The sequence below is a fragment of the Crocuta crocuta genome, unplaced genomic scaffold (genome assembly GCF_008692635.1).
Source record: "Crocuta crocuta isolate KB4526 unplaced genomic scaffold, BGI_CrCroc_1.0 scaffold207, whole genome shotgun sequence".
Taxonomy (NCBI): Eukaryota; Metazoa; Chordata; class Mammalia; order Carnivora; family Hyaenidae; genus Crocuta; species Crocuta crocuta.
Genome location: NW_027531996.1, coordinates 3,763,020 through 3,777,305, shown reverse-complemented (window position 1 = coordinate 3,777,305; position 14,286 = coordinate 3,763,020). Strand labels below are relative to the sequence as shown.

The window sequence follows — 14,286 nt, the reverse complement described above, 5'->3', positions numbered from 1 at the left end:
GGAAAATAAAAAAAAAAAAAAAAAAAAAACAGCCAAGAGTTTGGAGAAGGGAGGGAGGCAGGGTGCGTCAGAACCGCTCACTTCTTCCCTGCCTGACCAGGCATCTATCAGACTGTCAGACGGCCCTCATCCAATGCAGCCATAGGAAAAGGATGTCCCCATGTGGGGAAGTGTGGAGGAAGTGGGGACTCACTAGAAGCGGCGTGACCATGAGGCGCTCCTGTGGGCTGTCCCATGCCCGCTCATATACTGCTAGCATCCCAGACGAGGCTGGGGCCTTCTGAGTCACGAACATGTGGAAGGAACAGGCAGAATAAGGATGAGACCTCAAAACCAAGGTGTGTAATACCCGTTTAGGCTAAGGGTCAGCGCATCTCGGGTGATAAGAAGACAGGCCACGATTCACCCCAGGGGTGGAACAATGGCAGAGAAACCAGCCACGGTAGTTTGATCAACCGTGAGGTCTTTATTGAGGAGGAAGATGAATAGGATTTGTTTAAAGACTGAATGGGGCAGAGAAACTAATGAATTAACTAATGGGTGGGAGAGAAGGGCATTCTAGACCTCGGGTGCCACACTGAGAAGGTACAGAACAGTGCACGGAAGGTGCACGGAGGGGTTTGGAGGACTGGTGAGGGGAAAGCCAAGGTGGAGCACTGTGAGTGTCCGGCCCGGAGAAGACTGAGTGAAAAGGATCCTGGGATTTTTGCTGACTCCAAGGCCAATAGGAGCCAACCGTGTGTCAGCTTTCCTGAAGTTAATTAGCCTTCACTGTGCTAACAGGAGAAAAACTTTCAGCTCGTGAGACGTGGTGGAGTTAGGCCATGTGAAGCATTTTCTTAAGAGGGTAGTAACTCAAAGAAAGAAGAGTAAAGAAGGAAGCAAGACAGCTTTCTTCAGATAATATAATTTACTGAGCACTTATTATGTGTCAGGTGTTATTCTAAGAGCTTTATATCTATTAACTCACTTAATGTTGATATAACTCTACGTGGTAGGTACTGTTATCACCTCCATTTTACAGATGAAGAAACCAAGGCCAAGCAAGGTAAAGGCATTCATCTGAGGCCACAGAGCTAGTAAATGACAGAGCCGGGATTTGAACCTCCATCATCTGGGTTCCCAGTTTGTGTGCTTAGCCATTAAGCTGTAGAAGATGGATTAGACATACCTGGTGTGGCCCCAGAGGGCAGAACAGAACCAATGGGCAGGAGTTACAGTAAAGCACATTTGCACTTACATAAGGAGGAAGTTTCTGGTAGCGAACTGTCCCACCATAGAAAGAATTAGCTCAAGAGGGAATGAACTCCTAGTCAGTGGAAATATTTAAAAAACAATTTTTAAAAATCTATTTTTGAGTATGAGAGAGAGAGAGAGAGCAAGCAAGTGGGGGAGGGCCAGAGAGAGAAGGAGACAGAGAATCCCAAGCAGGCTCCAGGCTCTGAGCTGTCAGCACAGAGCCCAACACGGAGCTCAAACCCATGAACCGTGAGATCATGACCTGAGCTGAAGTCTGTCACTTAACCAGCTGAGCCACCCAGGCCCCCCCAGGCAGTGGAAATATTTAAGCAGAGACAGGATAGTCACCAACCAGGGATGCTTTAGAGGGGCTACTGCACCCACCATGTGATCTTTATGCCACCACTATTCCACCGAATCCCTTAGTAGAAGGGCAGGCTGTGGCAGAGAGGAAGAGTAAGGAGCGGGAAGCCAGGGCACCCTGCGTGTGGGCTTTGAAGTCCCAGATTGGGCTCAGCTTGCTCTCAGAGTGTAGCAGAAAGCCCTCAGCATCCAGGAAGAGGTGCTGGGCACAGACGAGGCAGGGCAGGGCCAAGACAATGAGGGCAGGCAGGCCCGGGACGAGACATAGGGGAGGGGAGAGCAGGTATTCGGGGGTGGGGAGCACAGCAGACTGTGATGATTCCCCCCCCCACCCCCAGGCTAAGGGCAGGCTGCGAGTCAGAAAAGGGAGGCAGGGAGCTAGTGCCACAGCAGATGGAAGAGGCGGAGTGGTCACAGGAAGTGCAAACCCAATGCCTAGCACTTCCCAGTTTGAAGGGAGGAGCCTGGGAGGCAATTGGAGCCTAAGTCCTGGGGCATAGGAGGGCTGGAGGTAGGCTGAGGAGAGAGAAGCTACCAGGGCACTGGAGGGAAGACTGTCTCCAGGTTCGGGGCAGAGTCCTGGGTCCTTCTCTCCCTGTCCCTGTCCCAGCTTTATGTCCTCGAAGGGCCCCTCAGCCCCGGGGCCTTACTCAGCAGCGGGACTTGTGGGCTGTCTGTTCTCTGTCCCCACTGGAAAGCTCGCCTGCTGTTCAGGAGCTGGTGAAATGTCCTTTACCCTGTCCCTTCAAGCACCATGAATAGCACCCTCCTCAGACCCCTCGCAGCATGTAATTTTGCTCTGACGGCATCCGACATGCGAGCAACTACTAATGTGTCCACTTATCTTGAGATTCGTGGATCCTGAAAGACAGGGACCCTCTTTTTCATATGTATGTCACCCCTTCCCGTGGCCAGATCCAACATCTCTCACACATTAGGTGCTCATTAAATTTATCTTCAATGTATTGGGTGCTGCCTTCATCCCAGACACCTATTTGCACCGATCGGAAAAGAATCAAACGCCAAGAGTGACTGCTGTTGACGTGGCCGGTTTGCAAGGGAAGGAAGTTACGCTCCGGTGGATACATCAGGGGGTGGGGTGGTGGCGGGATGAGGAGTCAGGAAAACAGGGGAGCTGCTGGTTGGTAACGGGGAAAAGAGTCTGAAAAGGACATTTGGAAGAGGGTGGGCGGTATTCTCAGATACGATGACCGGGGTGGAAGAAGGGGACAGTGTTTATACTGTTGCCTAGAGATGCCCAAAATAGCATGGCAGCCATCTGCCTCCCTTGGATCAGATGTGGGCTTGCTGACAGTGAGGAGCAGGTGCAAAGGCCCAGGTAACCACTGCCCTGCCCCCACCCCGCCAGCCCTCTGTTTCTCGGCTTCTTGGACAGTTTCAGAAATACACAGAGACTCAGCCCTCTTCCAGTTCTGGGGAGAGCCCCGGCTTCTTTTGACACCACCTCCTTTCCCATCAGCTACCCAGCATGGCCGCGGAAATGCCTGTGGAATTCCTGAGGAAAACTCTGTCTTTCCCTAAGGGACATACCAACCAACCCAAGGTCTCCAGTCTGCAGCCCACAGGAAGCCGGGGCGTCCCGATCCCATTCTCCTTTTTCTAATTTCCCCAACGGTTTGCTAAGCAAAGCCAGGAAGACTGAAGCTCCTTTGCACTAGCGGCTTAGGCGCTGGAGAGAATCCATCGAGGGCACCAGAGTAATAACGTTCCTCAGCTGCAGGGGGATTGCTCAGTTTTTTGAGAACACTGATTATTTACAAGAAACTCTTCTACTTTTCATCTGAGAATACTTCACACGTGCATATGGCCGTTGCCCCCTGCATCTCTGCCCCATTTTACAGATGCGGAAAACTGAGCCGCAGAGATATTAAGCATCCCACCTAAGGCTCTGTGGCCCCTCCGCTGGCAGTGTTGACATTGGCACTCAGACATCCTCCCCAAATACACAGAAGTTCCTAACCTGTTACTTGGCTTCCTCGTGGGGTGGAGTCGCCTTGGCGGACAGAAGGCCGAATTGGATGAAAAGCCGAGAAACATGCCTTTCCGTCTGTGCCCGCCCCACCAAACAATAGCCACTCATTCCTCTGAGTGGAAATGATTCACTCATTTCTCAGTGTGAACCCCGGATCAAGTAAACAACCGGGGCCCGCAGGTCCAGCTGTAGGTGACCCAGGCTCTCCTGGCCCTCGTCCCGGCCGACCCGAAGCCAGTCCCCTCCTCGGCCAGCTCAGCCGTGCTGGGGGCTGGGGTGGCGGGGAGCACACCCCCATCCCCCCTTCCCCAGAGCCTGCATGGAAGAAGAGCTGGGGTAGTCGCTCCGAGCTCACCGCCCCGTCCCTGGTAATGAGTTTGGCTCCCCGCCCAGGCTCCCGCCGCCAAACGCGCTGTTTGTTTTGTTGTTTTATAGGCCTCTTGGGTCCCCAGAACCGGTCTTCTGAAAGCTGGGAACGGCAGCACTTGGTTGGCACCCGGAACGAGGCATATTTTTACAGAATCCCCCTCACACCCCCACCCCCGGCCACCACATCCCTCCGCTTGACCCACGACAGGTGTAGAGAGAGGGGAGCATGGGTTTCTATCCAGAGCCCCAGCCGACCCTGGGGGAGGAAGTCCTGATCTCCCCGAGCCATTCTAAAGGGGGAGGGACTACAGATTCATTTATTTTGTGCTCCTTTGTGGAGCCCCGGATACGCCCCAGTCTTGGACGGTCCCTGCAGGAGGCATCAGGCTGTGTGTTTAGCGGGCTGCTTTGCAGCCCAAGAGTGAGCCCCTGGAGCTCGAGGCTTTATCTCAGGACAGGTGAAACACAGGAAACTGTGTTTCAGGGGCGAGGTGGGGGAGGGAGGAATGATTCAAGCTCGCAGAATCCAGGTGACCCACATCGTTTACACAGAATCTTTAAGGGGCCGAGCTCTCATCTTTAGGAAAATACAAAGCACATCCCTTGAGGCCATTGAGCCTTGCCTGCCCTTCAATATAGGACATGCACATGTATCTCAGGGTCAGAAGGGACTTCCAGAGGCCATCTGGTCTGCTCCTCTGCCTTCAGGTAGAAGCCGATTTGCATAGGAAGAGCGTCTGAGCTTCTGGGCTATAGCCCTGGCCTTGGCCTCCGTGCCCTCATGTAAAACGTGAGCAGTGACAGTACTTGCCTCGTGAGATTCTGTTGAGGACTAAGTGAGATGCTTCATTCCTGAACTAAAAATAACTGAGTACCTACTATGTGCCATTTTCTGGTTATGCAATAGTGAACAAAACTGTCAAAAAGGTCTGTCCTATTGAAGATTATATCTTATTGTCAGAAGACAGACCAAAAATAAATTAACTAATTAAAAAGTAAGCGCAATATATAGTATGTTAGGAGGAGAAAAAGTGCTAGTAGAAGGAAATAGAGCTTAAGGAAATAATCTGTGTATAGCACGGTGCCAGGTTTGAGCATATTTGCTCTTTTTTTTTTGCCTAATTTAGAGAGAGAGAGAGAGCAAGCACACAAGCAGGGGAGGGGCAGAGAGAGAGAGGGAGTCACAGAATCCTAAGCAGTCTCCAGGTTCTGAGCTGTCAGCTAGAGCTCAACGATGCTTGAACCCATGAACCCACAAACCACGAGATCATGACCTGAGCCAAAGTTGGATGCTTAACTGACTGAGCCACCCAGGCGCCCTGAGCTTATTTGCTCTTAAATATCACTACTAGTGTTACTTTTTTAAAAGATCTTTAATAATATTTATTTATTTTTGAGAGAGAGAAAGAAAAAGCACAAATGGGGGAGGGGCAGAGAGAGAGGGAGGCCCAGAATCTGAAGCAGGCTCCAGGCTCTGAGCTGTCAGCGCAGAGCCCAATGTGAGGCTAGAATTCGCCAGCTGTGAGATCATGACCTGAGCCAAAGTCAGATGCTCAACTGACTAAGCCACCCAGGCACCCCAATCACTACTAGGGTTACTTAACTTGTGAGCCTCAGATTTTTTCTTCTGTGGGTGGAGTCAGGTAGTAAGAAACACTTTGCAGAGGGGTCCAAAGGACTGAGTGAAATCCTGTATGAAAAGTGTTTACTATAGTGCTTGGCATAACCATGTTTTGTGCTATTATTACTGACATCTTTGAGGCTTTCCCCAAATTCCACTTCTTGTCGGACTCCCTGGGGGGAGTAGAGCTGTCAGATCAGCCTCCTTTTTTTAGGGACATGTTTGCAAGGTCAGATGGAGGAAGAGAATCCTGCTCCGTTCCCCCCAGCCCTGAGTCATGGGAAAAAAGACTTAGAAGACTAGACCAGCTGAGCCAAACTAATCTAATCCTGCTGGACATTGGCACCCAGCTGCATTAGTCACCAGTGAGAGCTTTCCGAGAGTTCCACCAAACAATATGAACTGGCCCTTCCCCAGGGCGGGGCTGGGGGAAGTGTCCGGTTGCTCTTGCAGTTTTGCAGAATTAACTACAACGGGACCATTCTCTGTCCTTTGCATACCACAATATCCTAGCGCTGTACACTCTGCCTCAGATTAACTATGGAGCTGGAGGGGGATGCCTGGTTTCCTCAACTGGTCCATTGATGCTGTCTTGGAAGATGGCTCTGCGTGTCAGACATGACAGATGTAAAGTACCTAATACAGAGCGTGATGCATAGTAGGTGCTTAATAAAACAGCAGCCATTGCTGCTGCCATTGCTGTGAATGTGACTCAGACGGGTGTTCCTGCTACAACTTCTGTGCTATTACCATGCTTTCCTTCCAGGGCCCAGTTCCCCTTGGATTCTGTTATGTTATTAATCCCTTATCATTTTCTGAGGAACAGGAAGGGTTGGCATATTTCTCTGCTCTGTCGCAGATGATGATACTGAAATTCAAAGACATTAAGGACTTGCATGGGGTCGTGGGGTCAATCAAGGGAAGATGTGGGAACCAGAATCAGGGCTACAAATACTTCAGGTGGAGATGGGCCCAGCCTATATCTAGGTCACGTCTACAGTCCAAGATGATGAAGTTGAAAGCTTGCAGCTGCTTAAACTTCAGTTGCCTTCTTACCCTGTGTCCTTCTATCATGTGCTCAGAGAAGCAGGAAACACATGGAGACACAAGGTGGTGACGGTCAATCTCAGTTTCTGTCCTTTGGAGCCCTTCCTAGCATCCCATGACTCTCCTGGCACGGCCTCCAGAAAGGTCAGTAGGCGCTAAGGTGGGGCAGAAAGAACTTCAGAAGCTGGTGCCTCTGTGCTTGTCCCGATCAGCCTCCACTCCTGTACCATGCTGTGGTTTTCTAAATTGAAGGTTACTGCCACCAGCTAGGTGTCCCCATTTCACCTGGAAAGACAGGCTTTCATAACAAGTGGGGGATTCTCACCTTTACAGTTCAGGGGTAGGTGAGAACAGCAGCTCCCCTGAGAAGGAGGAGGGGCCAAGGAATTGGGCCCCGGCAGGCAGCAGGGCCCCCAGGGAGTAGGTGGACTCCCTCATACAAGGTTAGAATCTTGCCCTGATATTATAGTTGGAACGGACCTCCGAGGCTGGTCCAGCCTACAGCCTTCGGGTGGGCAGGGGAGATAGCTATTGTCACATTTTACAGATGAGACAGCGGATGCCCGAGAAAGTGACACAATCCACTCAAAATCACTCAGGTTCTTAGCATCAGAGTCAAGACTCAAATCCAGGGACTTCAGTTCCAACTTGTGGCCTTCTCTCTTTCTATTATATGGAAGAATATTCCCTCTGCACAAAACCTCAGATTAACCTCGCCTTTCCCTGGCACGGAAGCATTCCCTGAGCAGAACATACCAGATCATTCTCTTGGGAACAAGAGTCTAGCTGAGCTTTCTGTCCCAGGCCTGACTTGGGGTGGAGGTAGGGGGGTGACCAACATCCCTGAGCCCTCATTCCACGTGCCCTGGGGATCTTAACTGAGCCTGGCCAGCAAGGAGGGTACTTAACCACAGAATGCTTGCCTTGGGGTTAAGACGTTCTGACCTATCAGAACAACACTGAATCGTGAATCTCAAATCTTACACGTTAGTCCTCTCTAGACATGCCACATTTTTTGTGGGGGTTTTCTTGGGGGGTGGGGTTCTATTATAACACTAGCACCTACTATGTGCTAAGCACTGACCTAAGTGTTTTTTCAGTTAAGCTTCTTACTACCCTTGTAAGATAAGATGAATATTCTGTCCATTTTCCGTATGAGAACCCTGAGGCTAAACTAAGTTACGTAACTAGACAGAGTCACATTGCTACTTAGTGGACGGCTGGAATGTGAGTCCTGATCTCGGTCCAGACCTGTGCTTTGTTAACCTCAGGCTTTAACACCCTGTGGGTCTTCTCTTCGATCCCATTGGTCTGTCCGTCACCTACAACCTACCCTTCAGAGAGAAGAGTGGGAGGGCTGATGCTTTGCACTCTTTCGAGCGCGAGTGCCCTGGAAACCCGGGACACAGCAGCTGTCACCTCAGCACACGCTGCCTTGTATCACCCCCTCAGGCCTCCTCCTCCCCCTCCCCACCCATCTCAGCCCGGGCCTCAATGGATGGGGTGGCAGCCTTTTGTGCCACACACAGTCCCCAGCTGACTCCCCTTTCTCCAGGCATCATTGTTTGCCGGGAGCCTTCTGAAGGGAAGACAAAGGAGTGTGGCCGACAAGGCCAAGAGCTGCCGTGTAAAGCGTGGGGCCTCGGCCCATCACCCGTGCATCCCTGGGAGCCCCCGGGCTCTTCTTTAAAGATGCTGTCTGGGATCTTTTGTGTGCCAGTCATACCCATTCAGAGCTGGCAGGCAAAGGTTCCAGGGGGTGGTAGGAGGACACTGAAAAATGGAGTCATTTGGATCTGGCAAAATTGGAAGAGACATTAATGCAATAGTTAACAGCAAACCTCTGCTGGGGGGATGGGCCCGAATGCTTGTTCTCTGTTTATGGGGCTTATGCAATTCCATCAATATTGATGCCTGATGCCTTTGATTCTGACACTAATCATTGCTATGAATTAAATTTGCAGCCATATAATTAGGATTGCTATTAATAGGGCCCTGAGCTAAGCACTACGATGCTGCATGTCTTTTTCTTGATAGAAAATGGCATCCTTGGAACTCTGCTAATGGGGCGCACCTGGGATTTGCCAAGAATGATGTGAAAATTATACATTCTATATTTGTATTGGGCCTTTACTGAAATACCAGCCAGCAAAGGTGAGGCTGGAGGAAAGGTTGTCTCCTGCCCACTGCTGTGGGCGGCAATTAGGTGTATCTCCCATTCCATAGAGTCTTTAGGAATGGATATTCCAGAGCCAATGGTGGTTGCTCATGGTCAAGCCCTTGGACCTTCACAGTCAGGAAGGTCTTGTCAAAGTCTAACCTAATGCGAGGCAGCTTAGGCTAAGGGACTGGATACTATGGTGTCTTCTCCAGACTTTAACGTGGCTGTGAGTCAACTAAACGAAGAGGAATGTTTCTTTATGCTCTATGCTTGGTTGAAAGGGACTGAGCCCCTACTGATAGGCCCAGTTGAGCCTCATTTTGAGGCAGCCGATTGGGTAAGACCCCCACTCACAACTGATTCGAAGGCCCCTCACCTGGAGAGCTCTCTGGGCCACAGAGCACCGGTTAACCTCACATGTAAAAGAACTCACTGCTACGTGAGGTAGGAAAGGATGAACTCTTTGTCGTGATGAGATGCTTTTCTAGGTAAATTTGTAGCGTGTTTGTTTACTCATAGACAGGGGAGCCCTGTCTATGAGTCTCAGCAGGCCCCCAGTTTAGCAGTACCCCACTCACCCTCAATCTGAGCAATTCATCATGCACACAAGGCTTCTCTAACCCTTTGCTAACAATAGCACATGTGGTGGCCCCCACCCCCGCCTTATCACTTGAAATTATAATATGCACCAGTTGACATAAGGGATGCATTAGTCCCAGCTGTTTTGGCCTTCCGACTGAAAATAATTTTTCCTCCAAATCATTTATTGATTTTTTTCCCTTTCATATGTTTAAGTCATCATGAGAAGACATTGGTTTGAGTTCAAGTCCTAACTCTACTATCTATAAAGCATATGACCCTAAGTTACTTAACTTCTTGGAAACTTGGGAGTGGAAGGTGATGATAATAATATCTACTTCATCAAGATTCTAAGAATGTTCAGAAAGTACCTGAATTGCTTATCACAGGCCTTCTGCACCTAAGAACATTCCCCGCCCCCCTCTCCCCTGTGTCCTCTCACAGGACCCAGGTACAGAAGACAAAAGGATGGCTCTCGGTGCCCATGGCTTCAGAAAGCCACTTGATCTTCCTCCCATGCTAGGGACAGCACATGGGAAATTAATTCCTCCCAAACAGATGGTGTGTTGGAACATGAGTACCACTCGCCCTCAGTCTTCCCACTGCACACACTGAAAGGCTCAGCAGGGGCTCCTTGCCCTTCTGTAGGCACCGTGGCTTCTGCTGGTCTCCAGTGTTCCAGGCTCTTAGGTAGACTAAACCCGTCCTTGAGGTCAGGGCCCACAGCTCCCACCCTACTCATAGAGTACTCACTGAGTACTTCGAGGCTGCGGAGAAAGGGGTGAGACCCTCTGAACATCACCCAGAATAGAGGCTCTTTTTACACAGGATCCATATTCCTTTCCGCCGACTGCCCCGCACATCCACTGTACATCTGACCACTCTCTGCAAGTGTGTGCTTGAAGGTAAATATGTGGACAGCCAGCAATTGGCCAATGGCCAACAGTCACCAAAGATGTAGGTGCTTTTTCATATAACCGCCTAGAAAACGGGGTGTGTGGTTGAATGGTTGAATCCTCAAGTGCCTGCACTTTTCATTAATGAACTAACAAGTGTTCTACTCCTCATACCTGAAGTTGAGAGGGAATGGAGATTCGTGTTGGGTTACTGTTGGGGTTGCTGTTTTTGTTTCCACTAAGCAGAGCACTTTAATCAGAGAATATCAATCCTTTAATATTGGAAATTAGCCTGATGTTGTGCAAGTCCATGGTTACTCATATACGCATTCAAGCACACATTCAGCATGATTATACTCACCGCGTCCAGCTGTCTTGTCACTTGCAAGATCTTGGCTCATACCAACCAGACCCCAGATTGACTCACCCTGTGAGGCAATAGCATGCACCCACAGATCCTCCTGCACCTCCAGTCTCTGGAGGTACTCTGGAAGCCATAAAACACTGAGTAGCTTCAGTCTCAGACAGACTGGTGGTATTCCCAGAGGAATGGCCACAGTCAGAGAAACAGAGGAAAAAATATGCCCAACCTCCCCCTACCATCAAATCAAAGAAATAAAAAATCTGTCTCCTTGGTGCCTCCCCAATATTTATGTCTGAGCTCAGCAGACACCCCTGGGCTGCAGCCAGTCTGTGTATTAGCATTAGTCCATTATGCTTTTTATGATGCATGTTACCCACCCTCCACCCCGCCCCCCCGTGCAACATTTTATGACTGTCCTTTTCATTTCTGGAAAGAGCTTCACAGAATGGCAGATGCCTGCATTTCCCTACTCTTTGGGGAGCTATTTGTAGGCAGCCTGTCCCCGGCCATAAACAACGGGAGATAAACCACAGCCACTGGCAGTAAATGCCTCCAAGGCCAAGGAGGTGCAAAAGTAGGGGGGGCTGGGGTATGCTTGGTGCTGTGTGTGCAAGGCCAGTGGCCGGTGGGTCTGGGGTAGATGCTACCCACAGAAGGAGAGCCAAGGGGCTGGTGTGGAAATGGATGCCTCCCCGATTTCCACGAAAGGTAGAGGGCCTTCCCACCACTGTCCCTCATGCCTGTCTCCCCCACTGAGGCCACTTGTCCCTTAACTGTGATAAGAACCAGTAAACTTCCCAGTGAGGAGAGGATCCTTCCTTTCGGCTTCATTGTCTCCTGCCTGTTTCTGTTGCTACACAGATTACCATGCACCACTCATCTCCCGTTGATGCTTCTGGATCTGGGAGCAACTCCCTGCAAGTTTCTCTTGCCTCCTCCCACCCTCTCTCCGCATCACACTCATCCCATCCTCTTCCTCCTCTAATACTCTTTCCCTTTTCTGCACCCAGGACCGACTCTTATCATACAATCACCACTCCTTCTAGCTCATTAAAACTTCAGCCAGGGCGCTGGTGGCCATGGTAGTGATATTTATCTGTTTCAGCTTTTGAGCTGCACCCACTAGCAAGTCACTTGTGAAGCTGCAGGAGACAGCACCCGGAGCCAGCTTTGCTCCATAAAAGGCACCCCTGGGAGAAGAAAACCAAATTCTGAATGAATAATTGGTCTAGTAGAGATTGCAGATTCTTCCTACACACACAAACAGCAACTGAAAGCAAAGAATAAAGCAGAGATAAGAGAGGGGGTGGGATGTGGAGAAGCTGGTAAAGCCCTGAATGATTAGCGCCTTGAATGGTTTTCTTTCTCATCAACGCCATCTGAGGGCCAGGGCGTAGACAGAGGGTGGAGGTGATGTTCTTTTTCTCCTCCTTATTTGGTTTTGGACTCCACATCAAATGGAAACATGTAGATGAAAGTGATGTGCATTTAAAATGTATGTACACATCAGACTGCTGGAGATAGTAGCTATTATACTGCGTGTATGTTTTTTTGCAGTAAGCTGCTAAATTATTTATTGGGCACTGGGCTTTAATCTCGTAAACCTGCCTGCCGGCCCCAGGCACCAGCAGTCTGAGCACTGCATAAAACACGTATGTCGGGCGGGTTGCACAGAACACTCTGGCGACTCTGGGTAGTGATTGTTCATTTTCACTTGGTTTTTTTCCCCCAGATCAGCTCATTAACAGCAGGCAGACCCAATCAAGAGCCTTCTCATTTCCCCATCACTGAGAGCTTGGAAGTTGATTTGCATCTCCAACCTGAGCACGGAGGACCAGGGGAGCCGTAGCAAGAGGCTGTTCCCAGAGGCTGTTCTTAGCCGAGGGACAGGGGCCAGAGATGAGGGAGCAGATGGCCCCAGGGCCACTGGATGTTGCAAGGATTGTCCAGAGCTAAATGCCCTAAGCTAGGAGTTCGCCCCACAACTCCAAAAAACGCATCGATGGGTGATCTGGCAAATCATTGCATATCTTGGGCCTCAATTTGTCCCTTTTAAGTAAAAGTGATCTCCATTATCCTCTCTGGTTCCCGGTCGAGAAGGTAACTCTCTCGGTATGAAACTTCGATCGTGTCTGCATCCCAAGATAATAACAACACCCTTAAATGCGGTTAGTGGTTTGAGGAATATAAAGAGTTTCATGTATATTTCACCCATGCTGACTGAGCTCATCCAGTAATTGTAACAAGCCCATGGGTGTTGATTTTAAGGATGAAGAAACTGGCCCAGAGGGGTCAAGTGACTTACCCAGCATCCCCCAGCAGTAACGCTCACATTGGAACCTGGATGCCCATCTTTTGTCTGTTCTAATCATATCCAAGATATGGAAGCTCACTAGCATGAGGCTAGTGTGGAAACTGAGGCACAGATCATTTCTGACAGCCAGGCCTTCTCAGGCTGTGTGGGGGCAATGTTAGCACCCTTGTTAGGACCCAAACCCGGGTCCTCCACTCTTTCTGAGCAAACGAAGCAGTTCCAGGACTGTCTGGGTTTCACCGTTCACTGTACTGCAGTCACCCACCCCCATGTTAGACACAGAGGGAGGGAGACCCAATAGGAAGATATGGCACAAGTTGAAAGGGTAGCATTTTGGTTTTTTTATTTTTATTTTTAAAACATTTTTTAAACATTTATTCATTTTTGAGAGACAGAGCATGAGCAAGTGAGGGGCAAAGAGAGAGAGGGAGGCACAGAATCCAAAGCAGGCTCCAGGCTCTGAGCTAGCTGTCAGCACAGAGCCCAATGTGGGGCTCGAACCCACGAACTGTGAGATCATGACCTGAGCTGAAGTCGGACGCTTAACCGACTGAGCCATCCAAGCGCCCCAAATGCACAGCATTTTAAACCTACGTTCAATAAACATTTACATATCGGTAATTTTATGTGGACAGCTCATTGCTTGCATCAGATTCTCAAAGCTATCTCTGAAACTAAAATGTGAAGACTCCTTATCTCATGGCTTTTAAACAGTGTGCCTTTGAGCCCTAGAGGGACCCCTCCAGTCCTCCAATTCCACCCTTTTTAATCAAAGCATCTTGCCCTCCTCTGTTTTTATGTATGTCACAGTTATGGGTCTGATTTTTTTGTTGTTGTTGCTTAAGAAAAACGGGTTCAAATAGCAGACGATGAAATGCTGGGCTAAGTAGTAGTTAAGAAAAGCCCAGGCCCAAGAGCCAAAATATCCTGGAGTCCACTCCTGACTGTGCCGGTTAGTGTACGGTGACGTAGTAAGAGTCACATCACTTTGTGCCTGCTTCCCGGGCTGCACACTGGAAATAGTTTGCGCCTCCCAGGCTTGTTGTGAGGGCCATGGAAATGAGGGAATGCATGTAAAGCACAGAGATCAGTATCCAAAATAGAATCAGTGCTCAGTCGGTGTTTCCTATTATCATTATACAATTGTCATCACCCTTTTTCCTTTCCCTGTCCCTCAGCAATTTTAGGACAGAGGCTGTATTTATCATCTCTGTGTCTATATACCAACTAATGTAGCAGACATTCGTAAATGTTTAAAAAGGAAGAAAAGAAAAGGGCGGAGCGAGGAGGGGAGGGAAGGAAGAAATCCTAGGACCCGGATGGATCATCTCTCTGCTCTG

The 14,286-nt window shown here is 49.6% G+C and overlaps 1 protein-coding gene across 4 annotated transcripts in view; it reads left to right on the top strand.

Annotated features, from left to right (window-relative positions):
* PLXNA2 (plexin A2) overlaps window positions 1-14,286 on the top strand; it is a 186,129-nt gene that overhangs the window by 9,657 nt on the left and 162,186 nt on the right. Inside the window, exons 3-4 of one of the 4 annotated variants that reach the window (XM_077775123.1) lie at window positions 6,668-6,776; window positions 12,365-12,438. The exons of 2 other annotated variants lie outside the window; for them this stretch is intronic. In XM_077775123.1, the coding sequence (XP_077631249.1) occupies window positions 6,668-6,751 (84 nt within the window). In that variant the 3' untranslated portion in view covers window positions 6,752-6,776; window positions 12,365-12,438. Of the gene's footprint in view, window positions 1-6,667; window positions 6,777-12,364; window positions 13,560-14,286 lie in introns of those variants that run through there. One more of the 4 variants, XM_077775122.1, reaches the window with a different exon arrangement.